General features: G+C 41.7%; 2 protein-coding genes and 1 long non-coding RNA gene across 4 annotated transcripts; 1 reads left to right on the top strand and 2 right to left on the bottom strand.

Annotated features, from left to right (window-relative positions):
- LOC8057331 (antifungal protein ginkbilobin-2) lies at positions 1,677 to 2,510 on the bottom strand. The gene has a single exon (XM_002459705.2). The coding sequence runs from the start codon at positions 2,336 to 2,338 to the stop codon at positions 1,907 to 1,909; it is 432 nt and encodes a 143-aa protein (XP_002459750.1). The 5' UTR covers positions 2,339 to 2,510; the 3' UTR covers positions 1,677 to 1,906.
- LOC110432954 lies at positions 3,437 to 6,214 on the top strand. Of its 2 annotated transcripts, XR_002450295.1 has the most exons (4): positions 3,437 to 3,807; positions 3,905 to 3,973; positions 5,013 to 5,076; positions 5,304 to 6,214. It is a non-coding gene; the product is annotated as an uncharacterized LOC110432954 (long non-coding RNA). The 2 variants fall into 2 exon arrangements; XR_002450294.1 differs by lacking the exon at positions 5,013 to 5,076 and having other exon boundaries at positions 3,441 to 3,807.
- On the bottom strand, positions 8,874 to 9,569 carry LOC8057330 (glutathione S-transferase T3). The gene has a single exon (XM_002459704.1). It carries the CDS (start codon positions 9,567 to 9,569, stop codon positions 8,874 to 8,876), a length of 696 nt encoding a protein of 231 aa, XP_002459749.1.

Below are 21,297 nucleotides of genomic sequence, written 5' to 3'. Positions count from 1 at the left end.
ATGTATGTTGTGTTTTTCCTTTTACATATAAATTATAGCATAATAGTTTATTTGATAAAAAATATTTTTATTTGACTGAATATTGATCAAGGTTTTAAATTCCTAAGAAAAATACAATGATTCGTTTGTCTCTACTATTAGCAAGTGCCTTCGAGACTGACTAGATTGCTCAGTTGTATCGGTCAATTAGCTCAAACGATTTCCACATGCAAATCGTTTGGGAGGTGGCTGGATAGCCAAGACAAGAGTTTGGTGGGTTGAACACGGACCGCATGAGCATAAACGAAAAGAGCCTGCATGCGAACATGCATTTTGGGCAATATGAACGCATTATTACAAGAAGTTATCAGAAACCAAACCACATTGGGCTAGATAAAATTGTAAGTGTGAAGCTAGACATGGTCTACCTTTTTATATACGTGTATTAAACTCTAAAGTAATAGCTATGTTGAATACTGCATTAGAATCTCACTACAAGCCACATTTGAAGTAGAAAAAAAGGTCAATAAAAATTGACATGATGGTTTTAGTTAAAAATATCTTTATTTAGTACCCCATGTCAGTGAAATATGGGTATTAGCTAGGTTGCAACTTCATAGAACAAATAATCATGATATTTAGGATTTAATGTGAGGAGTATATACTAGTATCATGCTTAAAGTAGAGATTTTAAGTTAAATAGCACTATAGGTTAAATATTGTCCAATCGCACTAGTTGATATATTAAAATCCAATGTCAGGGTTTTGAAAGTGTAAAACTATTTTTTTCTTTAGTCTATGCAAGGCATAAAGTTTGTTACACACTAATAGTAACTGAAAGTGCAGTAAGAAATTCATTTCATAAAGCTAACAACAGAATACCTTGACACCACCAAAATCTTCTCAAAAGGGCTCAATGCAAGAATACAATGGTATAAAACATTTGCATTGTTAGTTACAAAGTTATATTTGATATTTAAAATGCATGAATATAATGATTTGTGTAAAATATTTTGTAGTTTATGTAGTTCAAATTTGAAGGCATTCTTTAAATAGGTAAAATATTTAAATTATATAAAAATATGTTATTGACTAAAAATTTGAAGTAATTTTTGCTTAGGACAATATTTGAGTATATGAATTAAGTAAGAAAAATTAAAATCAATTGAACTTTGAATAGGTGAGATATTAATTTTGGAAGATTGGTTGACTAGTTTAATTCGAAAAAGAAAAAACGATTGGATAAATGGCTGGGCCACTGCTAGGCTGAATAGAGAGGGAGGAGGGGTCAGTCCGCAGGCCGAGCAAGCCCAAGAATAGAAGGTGAAGAAATGGGCCAGACCAAATTCGGCCCAAGGCTACAATTTGTTTATTAAAAAAATTAAAACTTTTGTTTTATTTCTAGGAAATTTTAAATTCTATACACACTGGATCTAAAAATGCTATAAAAATTCCTATCAATATATTGATGCATGATTTGATTATTTACTTATCAGTATTTCTAGAAATTTTATTATATTTTCAAGGAATGTGGTATGCGTCTGCATAAGAAAATGGGGAAAATCCATATGCCATTTTTTATAAATAGCTACTTGATTTATATGTTATTTTTTTGTGCTTTTACATAAATTATATCGTTTCGCTGATAAGCCATGGCAGAAATTATTGTTAGCTGATTTATTGTGAGAGAAAAACACTGCTGAATAGCTGACAGATTCGGCTGATAAGTCCAAGCGAATAAGTTCGCACGAACATACAAGACATACATTTTGGCCAACACAATTACAAGGCACGAACTGTGCCTTCCTGGAGTGCTAACTGCTACTAATCAACAAGACAACAAGGATAAATGTTGGACAAAGTGGATTACTTTGGAACACATCCAGCCGGCCAAATCGAAAGGAGCTACTGGAAATCAAGCGACGAATTAATCCACGAACGCGTACTGCTCGTAACGCACGCTGCAGTCGACGAGCACGGCCCTGGCGCCGACGCTGTGGCCACAGGAGGCGTCCATCTGGCTGACGGCGGAGCGGAGGCAGGTCGCGCAGTCCGGCGCGGACAGCGCCGCCCGGCACGCGGCGTGCCCGTACGCGAAGGCGGCCGGGTACGGGGAGATGTCGTAGAAGTCGTGGCCGCCGGCCCTGGCCGGCGTGGCGGACACCAGCTCCGACAGCACGTACGCCAGGCTCGTCGCGAAGGGGTCCCCGGCGCCGTAGGACGCGCCGTTGCACAGCAGCGACAGCGCCTCCGTGTTGGGCGGCGCGGCCTCGGCGCCGCGCGTGTGCGAGGAGGCGAGCAGCAGCAGCCACAGCGCGACGGAAAGAACGAGGAACGGTGGTGGTGATGATGGTGCCATGGTCCGTGTATAGTACTGTAGCACGTTTCCCTGACTTGTGTGATCTTGTTGTTCTTGGTGGTGATGGCGTTGTGATGGAGAAATGTATGAATGAAGAGGGATAATAGTCGACAAGACGTGCGGATAGGTCGAGGCCGGCGGGCGGCCTGGCCGGCCGGCAAGGCTATGGCCCTGGTCTTTGTCACGGTGTGGATCGTGGGATCCTCCATTATTGGTGGATGACGTGAGCAACACATGCGACTAGTACGCTTGTTTTGTTTGGGTAATTAAGGTACCAGGTCCCGGTAGTTTGAGCTTATCTGCTAAAACGGTAAGTCATTCAATATTGTTTTTCTCTAACAATAAATTAGCGAATGATACTTATGGCTTAGGCCAGTCTCAGTGTATGGTGTCATTGCACAGTTTCCCAAACAAAATTACTGACAAAGCCTCCATGAAACAAACATTGAAACACCCTCCACAATGCAACAGTTTCATTGTGATGTTTCCTAGGCTGATAATCGCACTTAAATGCTGCATGTGTATGGGATCATATACATCGTTAATCGTGTAGCCAATTCATACCAAAACTCACTGAAAAGCAAGTCGTGAGCAACAGGCCATGAAGCAAAGCAGTTCAGCAGCAACAATTATCACTATTCACACCGATTCACACTAGAAGCAAGCATCAGGCCATTTCAACAGAAAACAGGCCGTGAGCATCAGACCATGAGCAACAGGCCGTGAGCAACAAGCATCAGACTTTTCACAAGCATCAGACTTTTCACAACAAAACTGAATGTGGTCATTTCTCACAAGCATCAGACTTAAGATAGAAAATAGCAGTGACCAAGATATAGTTCAGATCACATATACCAGTTCAGATATAGTTCAGATCACTTAAGATAAAAAAAACAAACTACAGATAGCTTCTCTCAACACAGCAGCAGCAATCATGCATAATATATATATATATATATATATATATATATATATATATATATATATATATATATATATATATATATATATATATATATTCTCTATATTATACCCTGGGTACTGAATAATAATCGGTACCCGAGGCCAAATCACCGAGCGGCGCTCCCCCGCAAACCACACCCGGCTCCACCTTATTATGTCTAGATATTTTTTCCGTTCTATTCTAATTTCGAGATCGTGGGGGAGGAGTCAAGCAGACGCTTCGCCGCTCCCTCCTTCGCACGGTTCAGGTCGCACTCCCTTCTTCCGCCGCATGAGCCCTGCTTCGCCGCCGCCGAGGACCCTTCTGGTGTCGTCTCCCTCGCCCCCTCACCCTCACAGCTCGTCATCGCAACTGGTTGCGATCGCGGTCTTGAAGCCCTAGGTTAGGGTTGCTTGGTCGACACCGACAGTTGATGTCGGGTTCGGCATCGGCGAGCTCGCCGCACCAGGAGTGGCCGCAACCGCCTCTCCTGCTTGTGCTCCTCCAACGCTTCTACCAGATCCAGGTGCCCCTCAACCAGATCCCTTCCCCAGCTTGGCGTTTGCAACATCTCCTACTCCTCCTCTTCCCCTTCTTGATTCAACTTGATGATTTGGGTGCAGGATGTCTGGATGTGTTCCTTGCGATTGGACGCAGGCGGCAGCCATAAGCTCCTCTTCAATTGCAGCAAGGTCAGTTAGTCTCGGTTGCTAGTGCTGGTTCAATGGTGCTTTTGGTTAGTCATGGAGAAGGATTTGGTGCTGTAATTCCCAACTAGTAGTGTTAATCAGTAAATTATATGTTTCTAGATTCTAGATGCAAACCGAAATTCACTGAAACGTTCATCTGGCTTTGGATGCTTGTTCATGTAGAATATGTATGCATTTTAGTTACGAATATTGCATATAAATGCAAACATGCCTTTCATTTATTGCCTGAACCTGCTGCAGAAATATTTGGAAATATTTTTTTCTGGCAAGGGTATTTGCGGCTAGGTTTGCTAAACTCTGCAATAGTTTTTTTTTATGATTTTGGCAATAGGAACTGTAATCAGGCTTGTCACACAAACCAATCATATATTTCTAATGAGCAAAATATGATGATTTCTGCATATATATGTTGCTTGTTCTTGGCAATTCGCTTTGCTCAATCCCTTCTAAGTCACTTGGATGCTCACTAATTAAGAAATTCATTCTTCATCCATAGCCCATATAAGCCAATGCACTGCTCTTGTATTTTTATCCAAATAATACAGTATTTCTGTTTTAGGACATAAATTTTTATAGTCAACAAGTAATTTAACATAAGAATTTGTTTAAGGATGCCATGACTACACAACATTAAGGGTGCACTGTTGGGTTAAAGAAAAACCTATTGGTTGTTGTTTCAATAATAATTCTATGCAACTGAAACCAGTATGCTTGGTTAAAGAAAAATGTTTGGGTTTTTATTTCTGTATTAGGAGGTGATAAAGTGATTGTGGTTAAGAATTAATCTTGCATATACTAGATCTTTGATGCATCCTGGCTGTCACCATACAGTTCCGATAATTTTAGATGCTTCTCGGTCTCTTTTTTCCTGATATGTCCGTATGTTGTTGATTCGTCCTAGCTGTCACCGTATAGTTCCGATATTTTTAGTTGTTTCTTGGTCTCTTTTTTTCTGATAATATACATATTTTGTTTATTGCTTTTTCTTTTTTTGCTCTTTGCTTGATGCTTGTGTCTGTAGATCCAAGGCATTCACCTTCAAAGAACTCTCCACTAGCTACTGCCTAAGACCACTCACAGAGAAGGTCATGTTTTTCCATAATATGATCTTTTTGTTTACTCTTGCTTACTAAATTAGTCTCCTAATAATAGCCGATCACAATCATATGAGTCCTATTAATATACTTTTCTAATTTGTTTATTCTGACAAATTATGCTGCATAAAAGCTCAATTCTTGTATGTGCTATGTAATCATTCATCATTCATTTTTTTTAAAAAAACGTTACAGACTTTTTCTCCATTCATTTGCAGGATGCATGCTGACCAGCGCCTGGTGGATATGATGCCCTTGGTTCAGTCTTCCATATCTACTTTTTTTCGTTGTGTCAAATGAGCCTCCACATGAGTTAGGTTACAGCTTATTTATGTTGTCAGGGAGCAGGTCCTTGTTGTCTAGCTTTATATTATCACTTAAGTTATGCATTCTTGACGAGGAGTTCCGGCCAACGCATTAGAGGTAAGCTCTCATATGTTCATCGCATCACATGTTGATGAAAAGTTGGGATCTCGCATGCATTGGATTTTCTATTTACATTAGGAGTTCACCATTGCTTGTTTGGTCAAACTAGAAATTTCTTTCATATTCATATTGACTATATCACAAATACTTGTATGTCAAATAAAAAAATTATATTTCATAGTTCAAAGTGAAATCATGTGTGATTCGACTAGTCTTTTGTACACATCAATATTTTGCTAACAGGAAACTATCTATATTTTTTATGATTCATATAGCTTGTTTCATATTTAATCTCTGGTGCTAAATTCGTGTTGTTTTCAAGTTCACGTGTGAAACCATAATAATTTACCACTACACATTAGCTTGAGCTAGTTAGATTAGTTTATGGTGAACAAGCACAAAATATTTTTCTTAACCATAGTTTCCTGCATGTTTTCTTAAAGCTTGAGGCTGCAACTTAATTAAATCTTCTTAGCTAAAGGAATATAACAGGGTTTTTATTTTTGAACTCAGAAGTGCTAAATGATTGCTCTTAAAATCTAATGAGCTACACGATGCAGCACAACTGTCATTCCCTGAAAATATTTGATAATTTGCTTTCATGTGAACTCTTAGCTTATAAATAATGTTTGTTTGGATGTATTCTCAGATGGGAAGCTATATTGCAATATATAATATTCTTAACGCCGTGATTTTATTTTAATTTGTTGTCAAAGTTAGGAGTATAGGAGAAGTAGTTTCCTATGGTAAACTTCCGCTGCTTATCGCTTCCTATTCAGCATGATATTTTGTTTGCTCAATGGTTGGCAAAGCATTTCATGTTGCTTTGGAATGCACACTTCAGAGTTCTCGTTCACACCCTTGGGTTATTCAAGTGAAACTATTTCATTTTATGCTAGCACTTTCTTTGCATCTTTTCTAATTTTCTGCATTCATCATACTCGCAGATTCATAAGAATTGGAAAAACAGGGAATCAACCCAAAAAAAGAAAAAATGCCGCAAGAAAATGAAAAAAATCAATTGCAGGGAAAAGAGAAAGCTCGTAAGACAGGTGCGCATACAAAGCTCGTCCGAGAGCCGAGGTAGCGGGCGCCGAACGTGCAGGCTCGGGTACTGAATAATAATTAGTACCCTGGGTACCCATTAGCGCAGTCCTATATATATATATAAAAGATATATGAGCTACAGAGCTCATCTTCAACCAATCATCACGTCCAATCTTCAACCAATCATGCACCCTAGAGATTCCAGTAGTTGCTTTCACCCTGCACAAGTAAACAAATAGCACAGTGTTAGTTCAGGTCACAGCAATGTATAATTGATAAAAAAAATGAAACATACATGTATTAGCTCAAATTGTAGGTCCAGGTGGAAGAGGACCAAATTTATTCCATATATGTTCCACCAAATCTTTCTTAAGTCGACGATGAGCCGATCGATCTCTAATAGTAGTATCTTTTTCTAAAACTCTCTCAAATGGAACTTCTTGATCCGGAGAGAATTCCGGCTCTTGAACAGTTGTTGAACTAGGAGGAACGTTTAGGTCTAGATTTTCTTCAATAATGTCTGCCTCCTTCTCATCTTCAACTATCATATTGTGAAGTATGATGCATGCTAGCACGACATCACGGAGTACATCTCTGTCGTATAGACGAGCAGGTTGTTTTAAGATGCAAAGCGACGCTGCAATACACCAAAGGCTCTCTCGATATCCTTTCTTGCCCCTTCTTGTTCGGCTGCATACCGTCGTTCCTTCTCACCGATAGGGAGTTTAATTGACTTAACAAATACTGCCCATTCAGGATATATTCCATCACCAAGGAAGTACCCAATGTTGTACTGATTTCCATTAACAGTGTACTGGACTCTAGGAGCTTGTCCTTTGAGCTCATTGATAAACACACTAGATTGGTTCAAAACATTAATATTATTGTTAGAACCTGCTGCTCCAAAGAATGCATGCCAAAGCCAAAGATCATGTGATGCCACAGCCTCAAGTATCAACGTTGGATGTTTCTGATCACCACGAGTAAACTGACCCTTCCAAGCATTTGGGCATCTTTCCCACTGCCAATGCATACAGTCAATGATGCCAAACATACCAGGAAAGCCCCGTCTTTCACCAAGTTTCAGTAGACGTTCAGTATCTTCCATTGTGGGACGTCTTAGATACCTTGCACCAAATACCTCTCTAACACCTTTGGCAAATTCCTTCAAACACTCCATTGCTGTTGTCTCCCCAATCTTTAAGTACTCATCTAGTGCATCTGCAGAACTACCAGTAGCCAATTGGCAGATGGCTGCAGTACACTTCTGTAGTGGACTGAGACCTAGCCGATTAAGGGCATCGACCCTCTGAGTGAAATATGGAGACCATTGGCCCAAGGCATCAACGATGCGCAAAAATAGTAGCCTAGACATGCGGAACCTTCGGCGAAAAATATTCGAAGGGTATAGAGGATTTTCAGAGAAATAATCATTCACCAATTTTGCATGTGCTTCCTCTCGTGGTCTGTTGATGTGCTTCCTTGGATTCAATCTGTGATCAGCAGCCTCCTTCTCAAGTTCTTTGACGCTGGACTGTATGAGCACCTTGGCTTGATGAAGAACATCATCTAGGATCTCCTCCTCTGCAAGGAAGTCGTCCAGCGAATACAAAGGATCTTGACTACCTTGAGGACTGTTATTTTCCTCAGCCATCTATTTTCCAGCGAATACAAAGAGGTGAGGAAAAGAGTTGGGGAGAACAGCTGAGAAAAAGAAATTATGGGAAGAGAAGAGATGATTACCTCAAAGCTGTGAACAAGCTGCTACTAGAATGGGAGGAGAGAGAGGTCTTGCGTGACAGAAAAAAGAGAGAAGGACTACGTGTATATATATAGGTGCACAGGCACCAGCATTCACACTACAAACTGCATATAGTGCAGCATTAAAAACCAGTAACTGAAAACTTTGCATTCACACTAGAAACTGATATAGTACAGGCCATGAGCATTCACACTAGTAACTGAAAACTTTGTATATTCACACTAGAAACTGAAAAATTTGCATGTTTCACAGTAGAAACTGATATAGTGCAGCATTCAGACAAATATACTACGATTCAAACGTACTGCACCTTTGAATCAGAACTAACCTTATTCCGCAAATAACTTTTCTTCTAACTTGCGCATTGCCTTCACTCGTGACGCCTTAGCCTCTTCACACATGTTCACTGTATCTTGAGTAAGTAGGGAATTGTACACCTCAAACATCTTTGCTTCCTTCTGCTCCTGTGCTGCCTTCAAATTAGCATTTGATATCTGAATCTGAGCAGCTGTGACTTTGTCGCGCTCCATCTTTCGGTCTTCTTCCACCTTGACTATTTTCTCAATATTGTCCCCAAGGATGACAATCCATCCTTGACATTTTCCTTCTTACGCTTTCCTCTGCGCTCAGCCTTTGCAGCTTCTCTACCTGGCGGACGTTGCTGTGCATCTGGAATATCAACTATTTCAGAACTGTCTTGGTTGTCTTTCTCCGTCTCGAACTGTGCACACCATTTTGGCTCATCTTTGAGAATCTTCCACCAATGTATCAAGGTAAAATTCTTTCCATGCCTGTTTGCATACATCTTTTGTGCTTCTTCCTCCAGCATGTCATCCGAATAACCGCTTGTGTGCAACTGAGTCACCTTTGTCCAGTAGTCATTCCACTCACCAATTGCTGTCTTGAGGCGTGACCAGTGTATCTTCAATTGGTTGAGTTCCCTTGTACGCTTCCCTGCACCTTTCCTATTGAACTCACTAGTGATCTCCTTCCAAAATGTATCTCCTTTCTTATCATTTCCATGAATAGGGTCTTTAGAAATTTCTAACCAAGAACTAGCCAATCGCTCTTCCTCTTCATGACTCCAGTACCTCAAATTTCTTTGCTTCACCATCTTCTTAGTTGAAGTTTCTTGTTCCATGACTTGTTCAGTACCCTGTGGTGAAGGTGTTCCAAATGAACTTGCTGGATGTGGAGAAATTGGGTTGAATGACACATTTTGACCAATCAAATGAAAGTTCTCTCCCATTGCGGCGGATAGTTTTGTTGATGAATCATATTTAGGAAACCTCCTTGCGGTGGAAAAATCCTGATAGTTTTGTAGCAGCTGTGTTAATATGCTTGGAATAAATACTGATTACTGAACTTTACTTAAACAGAAACAGACTTTAACAGAAACAGAAAAGCAAGGCAGTACTACCCAACAGGAAGCATCCTACATGTTTCTGAAATACTACTTCACAAACTGAAACAACCTCTGTAAAACAAAAACTGAAATCAACAATACACTGAAATCAACAATACAATCTGTCAAACAAGTACTGCCTTCTACTCCCTGAATATGGTTCATGTTCAGTATCACACAATGAGAACAGACTTATCTACTTGGGTATGGATTGAGCATCTGTCAAAATCACAGCAACTAGCAAAGAGCAACAATCAAAATCACAGCAGTATCGATTGACTAAAAAATAGATCGAAATCAAACATACAATGAATTTGGATCTTGTGCAAAATTGGGAGGTATGGAGCCCCATCTTGCTCCTTGCAGTGGAAATGTCGGCGCAGGAAGGGATCCAGGAGCTTGCCCTGCCGCCGGCGCGGTGTGGGTGGGAGTCGGCGTGGTGGGGGTGGGAGTCGACGCGGTGGGGGAGGGAGTCGGCGCCGCTGGGGAGGAACAACCTGGAGGTGGTGGCGCACGAGCGGATGCCTTCTTCAGTCCAAGCCGGCCGCGGGTCTTGCCGGTATTGCCTCCTCTGCCGGCGGCGCCACGCCTAGAAGCCTCGGCCGGCGGCGGATCCATGGAGCCTGGAACCCTAGGAGGGAGGACGGTGGATGGGACACGAGGGAGAGGAAGGCGAGCTTGGGGGGAGGGAGGGAAGAGGGCGCGGGAAAAGGGCGAGGATGCGCGCGGGAAGAGGCGAGGCTGCGCGCGGGAAGATTGCTGACGGCGCGCGCCTCCCGCCCGCACGGGATCGGGGAAGACGGGGTGAAACGACTCAGTGCTCGTTTCATCCGGGTTTCAAGTCCTGGGAAACGACGCCCGACCAGTTTCACCGTGGTGAAACGATTCTACTCTTTCCTCCCTATTTCATGCAAAACGCTGATGTGTCACTATATTAAATGCTGGTGAAACTCTGGTGAAACCCCCACTGAGACTAGCCTTATAGATGCAATCGGGGTGAAGTGGGGCGCACCTGATCTCAAATCCTTGCTCCATCAGCTGCAAAGGAGTGTCATAGTGGTTGAAACTGATCCGTCCCTACATCTGAACCGAGCAATCAGCGATTAGCCATGTTCGAACATCACCAGCACATTACTATTCACTATTGTTGACCACTTTGAAGCAACGAGAAAGAACGGCACACCAGTAGGCCACGAAACCAAAACCCAGCCTCTCACTCGAGCCGCTAGATGTAGCCGATAAGCGTCACCTTGTTTCCGCACCTGATGACGTCTTCATCGAACCCGACCTAGCTCAGGGCAGCTTCCTCCAGATCGCCTCGTTGCCGCCAGCTGACCTTAGGCCTTGGAGGATATTCCAGCAGGGGTGAGTGGAGGTCTCTCTCCCTCGTCCTGGCGTAGCGGGAAAAAGATGCTGTGTCATGGGGCTGTTGCGCCACTGTGGAGAGGGAGAAGCCATGACTCACGGCGATGAAAAAGGCGGTGGGGAGTTGTGGACGAATGGCGGAGTGGTCGGAGACAACGACTGGAAGGTTCGGTTTAATTCTAGGTTCAACGGGTCATGACCCTGTTTGCCCCTCTATCATATCATTTGGGTTTGGTTCGGATCGACCAGTTGGTAGATTTTAGGAGTGGAGCATGAATGAAGAAAGTTTGAACGGTAATCCTTGCAGGTATAGTAAATTAGAGTATTCTGTAGAATTCTGAGATCTAAGCGGCCTAAATTTCTCTGTTGTGAAGAACCGACAAGGAAATGGATACTGACAGGTAATTTTTATATCTCCGTCGTTTTAGGTTTGTTGGTATTTTTTATTTCTTTTTCAGTTTCATATAGATAGGGGAATTTATGTTTGCACTAGTGTCTCAGAATGTACATTTACATTTTGGAAAGGTCACGATGTCTCCTTGAGGTACATAGCTTTTAGTCTATTCTACTTCCGTAGTTTATGCTTTTAAGGTTAGCCAAAAGCTTGACATCGATTGGCTTGCTTGATATGTTAGGCCAATCTCAATGCTTAATTTTACTATACAGTTTCCAAAAAGCCATGTCAGCTAGAGTGGGATAAAACAATGAATGAAACTAACCTTCACAATGCAGCGTTTCATTTCACCAATTCCAAAACTAAATAAAGCATTTAATTGCTATTGAACGAAGGGATCATATGCTCCAAATGAATCGTATAGCCATTCACACACACAAACACACAGAGAAAACACACGATTGTTTCAGATAATTGGAATAACAGCATTCAACCTTCAGCACACTATTGTCCAGAAACAACTACATAGTACTGATAGTAAACTAAGATAGATAAAAAAAAAGTTTAGATAGCCTTCAGCTTTGCACACGGCCTCTCACTGGTTCTTCTCTGCTCCCCATAGGTTCAGTAGTGTAGTATCAGATAGCCTTCAGTCTTGCTTTCAGATTGCCTTCAGCCTTGCCTTTATCCTGCAGAAACAAAAAAACAAGTCAACATCACATCACAGATGAAGGAGCTAAATTCTTAAGGTAGATAACTAACTACAATAGATAATCAATAATGTAAAATATAGTCACAAGTACCAGATATATATGCACGATCACCAAACTTATTCCAAATATGTTCCACCAAATCATTCTTAAGTCGGCGATGAGCCGATCGATCTCAAATAGAAGTATCTTTTTCTAAAGCTCTCTCTAACGGAACATTCTGATTCGGAGAGAATTCCGGTTCTTGAACGGTTGATGAACTAGTAGGCACATTTAGATCTAGATTTTCTTCAATAATGTCATGTTCCTTCTCATCTTCAACTATCATATTGTGAAGTATGATGCAAGCTAGCACAACATCACGGAGTACAACTCGGTCATATAGACGAGCTGGTCGTTTTAAGATGGAAAATCGACGCTGCAGTACACCGAAGGGGACCAACTAGCCACACCAGGGGCGACCATCGGCAGAGCTGAGGAGGAACTTGGCGCAGCAGGCATGGCAGGCGGATCTAAGGAAGAAATCGGCGGCGGCGGCGGCGGAGGAACCAGTGGCGGCGCTGTGGACGAACCTGGTGGGGGTGATGACGCCAGATTGGAGGGCTTCTTCAGTCCAAGGCGGTGTTGGCGCGTCTTCCCTTCTCTGCCGTGTGCGCGTCGCCCAGATGAGGCTGCCGGCGGCGGATCCATGGCGATTCACGGGCACGGCGGTATGGGGGATGGCGGACGAGGCAAGATGGCGTGACAACGAACGACGGATGGCAGACGGCGGACGGACGAGCAGACGCATGGCGGACGAGCTCCGCCTCGATGCTCCGGCCCGCAATCACCTGTCTCTGGCCTCCGGTGTGGATGAACGCGTCTGTGCTTGCGCCGTCGGAGGGAAGATGCCGAAGTGGAGCGCGGGAAGATGGCGAAGCGGCTCCGCCCGCGCACCGGATCTGGGAGAACGAAACGATGACCCTCAATGCGAGTTTCACCCGGTTTCCCAGAGCTCGGAAACAACGCTATCTTGTTTCACCATGGTGAAACGATTTCTTTCTCTCTCCTATGCATTTCATGCAAACATTCTCTTTTTGCTGAGTTGGCGCCCTATTTAATATGCATGACACTCTCATGAAATGCCCATCGAGATAGGCCTTATAGCGAAGCCAGCGATAGGGTTGCGTACGTGTTTACTGTGGACGCATGCATTAGGAATTCAGGATATGTTCCTTCGCTCTAGTCAGGGATGACTACTTTAATTAAGAGAGAAGTCCGGGATCTATGGTCAAAGCACTTGTTACTTCCCTTGACCTTGAGGCTTGGAGTACACTAGAGTATTGGAGCATCCGGAAAATTTGTTTCTTCAATAATACTGGGCTGTAGGCTGGAAATCTAATGACCTAATCCTAAAGATCATGCCCATGGAGACACAATAGACAACATTTTCTGCTTTGGTTCTGGTTATTGCCCGCATCCCAGTGTTGCATGATCATTATTCATGATTAGCCGGAGTTTGCTTTGGTTTTTTCAGCAAAGGAAGATGAATGGGATTTGGGGTTCCAAGAGAGGCTAGATTTTTTTTTTTGGAAAGTTGACTAGAAATTATTAACCAAAGATGTATAAAAAGCAGAGTCCCGAACCAAAATAAGATCCCCCCAGCCTTAGGGCACGTACAACGCCAGGGCTCCTATAGGACCACATAAAGGAAAAAAACGAAACCTGCCGCTTAATCTACAATGCAAAAATCATGCTACAGGCGCTTAGCGTATCAAAATAAACTGAATAGCTCTCACGGAATTACGCAAGCAGCAGTCGAAGCGCCGCTGCTTCGTAGAGCGGCGATGCCCTCCACAAGCGCCCCAAGTTGTTCAGGTTGTGCTCCACGGTGGCAGAAAAACAGAATAACTGCCAATAAGCGTTGAGCGTTGTACAGGGCCTTATATAGAATAGAATCTAGAAATGGACGTTGGTGCAGCTCACAATGCTTACCACTGCGGCCTCATTCGTTGTATTGGGAACATTATTAGTTAAAGACAAATTCAGGCAGATAGGGAGGAGGTCTCTTTTCCCATCCTTGCTTGTCCACAGGCCACAACATCTTTGAAACTTTGAATGGCTAAGAACAACTTGCGCCACCAAGTTGTGGCAAACCATGATGAAGGTACCGCTGTCATGAATAAGATAATTTGAGGTTAATTTCTACTCCCTTCATTCCAAATTATAAGACCTTTTATCCTTTCTAAATAGTTGGTTTTATTATACACTTAGATATATATTATGTCTAAATACATAATAAAATAATATATTTAAAAAAACTAAAACGTCTCATAATTTGGAACAAGGAAGGGAGTAGTTGAGCAACCATTTGAGGAGCATTAAGTTGTGGTAAACCAGTACTGTTGCCAAGAATAAAATAAGTTGACGTTTCTTGTTTTGTAACCCTAAGTTCTAAATCCATGACTCACCACTACTACTTATATTTTGGGCTAATTATTATTTGAATAGGGGGCAAGTTATCAATGTCAAAAACGAGACGACTTACTTTGGTAATTTCATCAACCTTCTGGCTCTTGGAGGCACGCATTCACAAACAACAAAGTGTGTGTATAATATCACATCTCTCTCTCTCTCTCTCTCTCTCTCTCTCTCTCTCTCTCTCCCCCCCCCCCCCCAATCCACCTCCTCAGAAGCCTTCTACGTCTCCTTATGCCATCACCGCCTACCCTACCAGCACTATTGCTACCATCTTATGTTGCTATACTGGTAGTCCAATCTTTCCAAACCACACCAATAACCTAACCAGTGCCACCACACTGTCTCACTGCTTGAGTCGTCATCCACAACATAACATTGGTGGGTTAGCTTTCCTTCAACTTCCATATAGTAGTCTAGCAGACTAGAAATCTAGTTGAAACCTAGAACCTCTTGCCCTAAAAAGTTGGCCATGGTACGCAAAATAGGAATTTAAATGCATAGAGAGCGTAATGAGAGAGACTATACATGAACGAAGAAGCTTATGTTCCTTATTTACACAGTCTCTAACCTTTGGTTCATCGTCGGTGAAGGGAAAAAAGTTTTACTAACTCTTGATTTATTTCGAGAAGAGGACAAAAATTAATGCATGGCTTGTCGTTCATGGAGAAGAGTTCTATAAACCGGGGGTGTTTGGATGCTAATAAAAAAATAAATTACAAATTTTATCAGTAATCCGCGAGATAAATTTATTAAGCCTAATTAATCTATCATTAGCAAATATTTACTGTAGCACCACATTATCAAATCATGAACTAATTACGCTTAAAAAATTCATCTCCCAAATTATAGTCTCAATTTGTATATTTAGTTATTTTTTCAATTTATATTCAATATTGCATATATGTGTCCAAATATTTAGCACTAGGATGGAGACTAAACTTTAGGAGGTGTTTGATTGAGAGTGTTAAAGTTTAACAGATACCGTAGCATTTTCGTTTTATTTGGCAATTATTATCCAATCATAGGCTAATTAGATTTAAAAGATTCGTCTCGCAAATTACTCTGTAGCTGTATTTTTAGTTTTGTAAATACTTTATATTTAATACTACATATATGTGTCTAAACATTTGATGTGACGAGAGTTAAAATTTAACTTAACTCCAATGAGCGTAACTACTCCTATTTGGTCCCATCTACCTGTGGCTCCTTGATCCGGAGACCCATGCTGGTTGGCTGCTGCCACTGTGGGCAAAGCACGGCCGGCATACAGGCCGGGCCCCGCGTGGGGCGCCAGGAGCACCACACCCCGTCCGGTCGGCTGCATGGCACGCACGGGACGGCCCTTGCCCCTTTGACCGTCCCGATCCGATGCATCCCGCTACAGTACGGCGCGCGCGCCCTACGTCGCTGACGCTCCGTACACACGCGACGGCGCGAACCGACTCAAGAATCCCCGCCTATATACCCCCGCGGCTCTTCCTTCCCCAGCGGCCGACAACACGAGCCCGGTCGATCGCCGCCGTCCCGTGGAGGCGGCCGGTACCGCGGTACGTCGCGCGCGTTCGGATCGGAGCCGACTCTCTGCAGGTGCAGCAGCATCAAGGTTCGCCAGCAGCAAGCGATCGATCGAGGCGTGTGTGTGTGAATCTTGATGATGCTGCACCAGCAATGAGCCGGCCGGCAAACTAGCTAATGGCCTGGCCTCGATCGTTGACGGAGGGCGAGACCACGATCGTGTGCTCTTCAGTCAGTGGCAAGCACGGGCGCGAAACCGGCCGGGTGAGTATGATGCGCTGTGTCCGTCTGCTCGCTCGCGTCAGCATGCTGCATGCCCGATTACATAAATTTACTTTATATATATATATATATATATATATATACGTGGCTTATTAACCGGCCGGCAGAGCGAGAGTTTAAATTCACTCGGCTAGATTATATTTGTCCAGTGACAATTTAGGGGGGGTCCGTTCGTTTGCAGTCCGAAATGGTCTAGAATTGTTCTTCGTCTGGAACCATTCAATAAATTGTATTGGACTAGAATTGTTCCGTACCGTTCCAGGCCGGAAACGCTTAACCGAACGGGTCCTTAGAGTTCTTTAGGCTCGACTGGTTAAGTGTATGTGATAGCTTGGTTCAGATGGACAAGTGGTGAGTATTGTTATCGGTAAAGATGATACTCGATCGGCTCAGTTTACTCGGTTTGGTTGGTCGAGTGTACATGTGTGGTTCGTTCGGTTTGGTTGTATATATAATCGATCAGCTGATTTGTTGACACGAAAAAAAAGTGTCCTGGTATGCAGATTTCCTAACAATGGATAGTACTGTAGTGAGAGTTGGTGAGCTCCTAGGCCTTGTTCGATATATATAGCTATATAGCTTCGTCTGATTCTGATTTTCTATGGAAACAGATTCTCAGATAGAAGTGATTATGTGACTAAAAGTGATTCTCTTTGATTCTTTAGCATAAAGTCTCACGATGAGTCCACTAACCATCTAGATCAATTTGGAAAACCGATGAGACCATTTTTTTTTGGCTTGGCTACAAATTGTAACCTCGATTGGATGTGGAATCAGAATGCATCACACACTTTTTTTGGAGACTTCATTGGAAAAGGAACCAACAACTATGTCTAGCAAAAAATAAATATAGCAGTCCCTTCCTAGGTTGATCCTAAAAACATCATAGCTATTTTTTGAGAGATTACCAGTCAAAAATAAAAAACCTTTTGAAGAAATTAAAAAAAAAGATCCAAGAAGAGATGGACAAACAGAGAAGAAGTCATGAAAATGGGGAAGGCATGATCACCAAGGTCAAGGGTGTGGTTCATCCTCTTCTAAAGATACAAAAGCCAAAGTAAGTATGTGAGTTCATGTTCAACTTCGGTTACTGTAAATCAATTTACATATGCTCTTGATCAATTGCATAAAAATATGGTGAGTAGCATGCACAATATAATAGAGGAGGAAGATAAGTATTTTGTGAATCATGCTACTACTAGTACTAGATCTACACCATAAATGGAAACTAGAAAGACACCTTTGCATACACTAACAACAACTTCACAATAACACCGTCAACGTGATGTGTTATTCTTTCAAAAAAGGTGATGTGTTGTTGAATTATTTCAAAGGTCAGACAAATCAAAATAGAACAAATAGTTAGTGTTCCGCCTAGTTTGATTGCTCTTAGCTGAACTAATGAGCCACTTCGTCATACCGTCACAAAAGTGTTCCACCTATGCCACCTCGAGGTATAGGGGCACATTATTACAACCACATATGTTGACACTAGCTAACACCACTTAGATACTAGGTTGTCATCCCCAGCATGGTGCCAGAGTGTACAAAGGTATTTATAAATATAAAGCCTCTCTAGAAAATAATCTATTCTATCCGCAAGCGCACAGATAAAACACCTCATTGTAGCATTTCACCAGGATAAGTATTCCAGGTATCGTTATTTATAATTTTGCTTAAGAGGACAAAGGGAATGAAGCTAAGGATAAAATCTGTCAAGGCATAGACTAGAGATAAACTTGTAAGAACATGATTACTAATGAGAAACTCGTCACACAGTCACTTACTTTGGCAGGGGGTAAACCATAAAGATAATGATAATGAATTGAAAGTTCATGGGCAAATAACACAGCGATTAGAAAATAGACTACTCCTCATATATGTAGGTGACGTCGGATTAGCTAGAGAATGGATTCTAAGTTATCTACTATCTACTAAGTCACAATCTACTCTAGTTATCTACAAGATCATGTATAGCATAAAAGACTCTTCATTCATGTATAAGGAACATTGCTAAAGTAAATCAGAACATCGTAAGACTTACTCCGCAATACAAATTCTGTCTGTCCTATCAACGGAGGGTGGACTATATAAGAATCAACGAAGCTGTCACTATCGCGAACTACCACATGACCCGGCCAATAGGATACATTTGCAGGTAAATAACATCTAAGCACCACGCCCACATGTGATCTACCACTTAACTCCTCGAGTCAAGAGCTAAGCGCTTTGCAAACTTATACATAAACTCATTATCAATCATAACTATATCAAATATAGAACTAGAGCAAACTAAGAGCATAATAAATAGAGACATAATACAATTAGAACAAAGTATTAGAGAAAGATATGAATAATACCAATCTTTATTACCGAAGATCCGAATCCAGAGCGTAGTGCTCTACTTCTCTAATTGCTATCTAATCAATCCTCTAAACTTGAAGGATTAGGGAGTAGCTAATTCTAATTCTCTGTGGGAGAGAAGTCTAAACCCTAACTTCGATGGCTACCTCTGATAATGATTTCTCCTCTTCTCTTCTCTCCCCCAGGGGTGGAGAGGCCTTGGTTATAGTCCTTTCAAGTGAATTTGGGCCGTCAGATCAAACCGACATTGATCGCACGGTTTTCCTTGATCCTTTAGGTCGGTGGAGCACGATCCAAGAGTTTGGTTCGGATTGGCCCCGAGACCTGGGTGAGCGCCCAAGGGGGGAGGGCGGGCGCCCTGCCTCCGAGCCCGTCCGATCTCCCGTTCGTTCCCGTGGCTTCTGGACTCTTCTAGATTGAGGAAAATTGCGCGGCACGTAATTATCTCGTTGTAAACATGACATGTGGGCCTTCTCTCCATATTTTCTGATAACCCCCTGCAGAAATAGATAAACACCAAAGCTCGTGGAATTCTGTCAGATAAAACCCTAATTCTAGATGTTGGTTTCATTTGGATCCTTTTCTTTGTTTATTTGATGGCTAAATTTAGTACTTAAGGACCGTCAACACCATACATCAAAACTAAATCGTGGGATGGCCTTTGATCAGCCTATGGCTTGTTTAAAGTGTGATATGACCATATATATAAAAGAAATATATAGGATAGAAGCAATCTCGTGTTTATCAAAACCCATATCCTACCAGCTTCGATTAAGCTGCTCCCCCATATGGTTGGTACTTCCTAATTTTGTGTAATTTAGTGAAGATGATAATAGGACCACATGCAAACATACTAGCTGATATCTTGCTCAACTAGGAGTATCAATTCCACCGATGAAATTAAAGTGTGTTTATTTTTTATTATTATCCTTGACCGGAGCAGCTTTCTCATGGTTTGCTTCATTACCCACAAACTCTATACATTCTTGGGAACAATTAGAGTAAAAGTTTCATGGTCATTTTTATTGTGTGTATAATGAATTGGGATTGAATCACTTAACATCGGTTACACAATGTCGTGATAGACATGATGAACCTAGTTTCAATTATATCAGAAGGTTTAGAGACACCAAAAACCGATATCATAGCATTGATATTTCTAGAAGAGATCATGCTAAATTTGTTCATAGTGGGTAGCGATCTCATACTAGAGAGAAGTTATAAGGATAGAAATTTCACCAATATTAATAAAGTTCAACAAAGAGCTAGTTCAATAAAGGCAAAAACAAAGATCCAAAGCTAAAGCCTAATCATGCTGGCATAATGATGCTTGCTTGTGATTCCGATTGTTCAAACAGTGAGGGCAAAGATGGTTATGTTGCTAAGCTTGTGTGGTCATCTATGGACAAACCATATACTTGTGATTCCTTAAAACCGATGCACATAAATCAGCAAGATGAGGTTATACATGCCTTTGGTATACAAGTGTGAAGGATCTTCGATGAGCTATTGAACAATGGGAAGATCAAGTTGTCTCATGCTATAACTGTTATTTAACGAGTTAAATAAGTAGCATTCCTATTGAAAATGGCATAACTCATATTCTCATGCAACCAATTATTGTAATATTTTTTTGTAGGCAAATACTCTTGGCCATTAACAAAGGACGATTGATTATTATGGTATGTAGATTGGTAACAATCCCTGTCCACTTTGTGCTATTGAATTGCAAAATCCAAAGATATTAATTCGACCAAATCAAGCCTTATATTAGTTAAAGACAAAATGCAATTATTAGGGAAGAAATGCCTAAATTTTAGGGGGGGGGGAGCGAGCAAAAGCTATTGGAGAAACCCCTGATGTTACATTGAATGCTTCAACACTGGGTGGGGGGAAGACAAAAGCAGTTTTTCAAAGCTATAAAAACTGACCAGACCGATTTTTATAGTAAGACTGGAAGGAATTCCAAATTCAAGAATAAGGTGAGTAACTGGGTCAAGTAAAAAAAGGAAGGGGTTACACATGAGTTTAAGGGTCGAGCATGAAGATTTGAAACCATTGACAAAGACATCAAGAGTAACTAGGTCATCACTTACAAGGTAATTGCATTCTGCATCTTATCCTATTTCTGGACCGATTACTCAGGGGACTTGGTTATATCCTCGCAACTACTCACCTTGGGATTATAGTAGTATGCATTTTTCATTCAATATATCCTATTGCATATTCATCATCATGACAATTGTTGTTAGCAATAATCTGCTCAAAGATACATTTTCTATGGATAAAGAAAATGAGAAAGGCATCAATGAAGTATTTTGTCTCTACAGCCAAGGTGGTGTCTCTCAGTTTATCCCACATGCAAAAGACAAGATGCTGTGAATGTGCAAGGCAGAATACATGGAGTGATAAGTAGACATGATTCCACTGAAGTCTAAATCTACGGAGAAGGCGCAGAAGCCCGAAACATGTTATTTCTATA

This window comes from Sorghum bicolor, chromosome 2 (assembly GCF_000003195.3).
Source record: "Sorghum bicolor cultivar BTx623 chromosome 2, Sorghum_bicolor_NCBIv3, whole genome shotgun sequence".
Taxonomy (NCBI): domain Eukaryota; kingdom Viridiplantae; phylum Streptophyta; class Magnoliopsida; order Poales; family Poaceae; genus Sorghum; species Sorghum bicolor.
This window is presented reverse-complemented; position numbering and strand designations above follow the sequence as displayed.

What these genes read in the sequence shown, in the direction of transcription:
- LOC8057331 (XM_002459705.2), bottom strand. Translation starts at nt 2,338, where the DNA reads ATGGCACCATCATCACCACCACCGTTCCTCGTTCTTTCCGTCGCGCTG.
- LOC8057330 (XM_002459704.1), bottom strand. Translation starts at nt 9,569, where the DNA reads ATGGGAGAGAACTTTCATTTGATTGGTCAAAATGTGTCATTCAACCCA.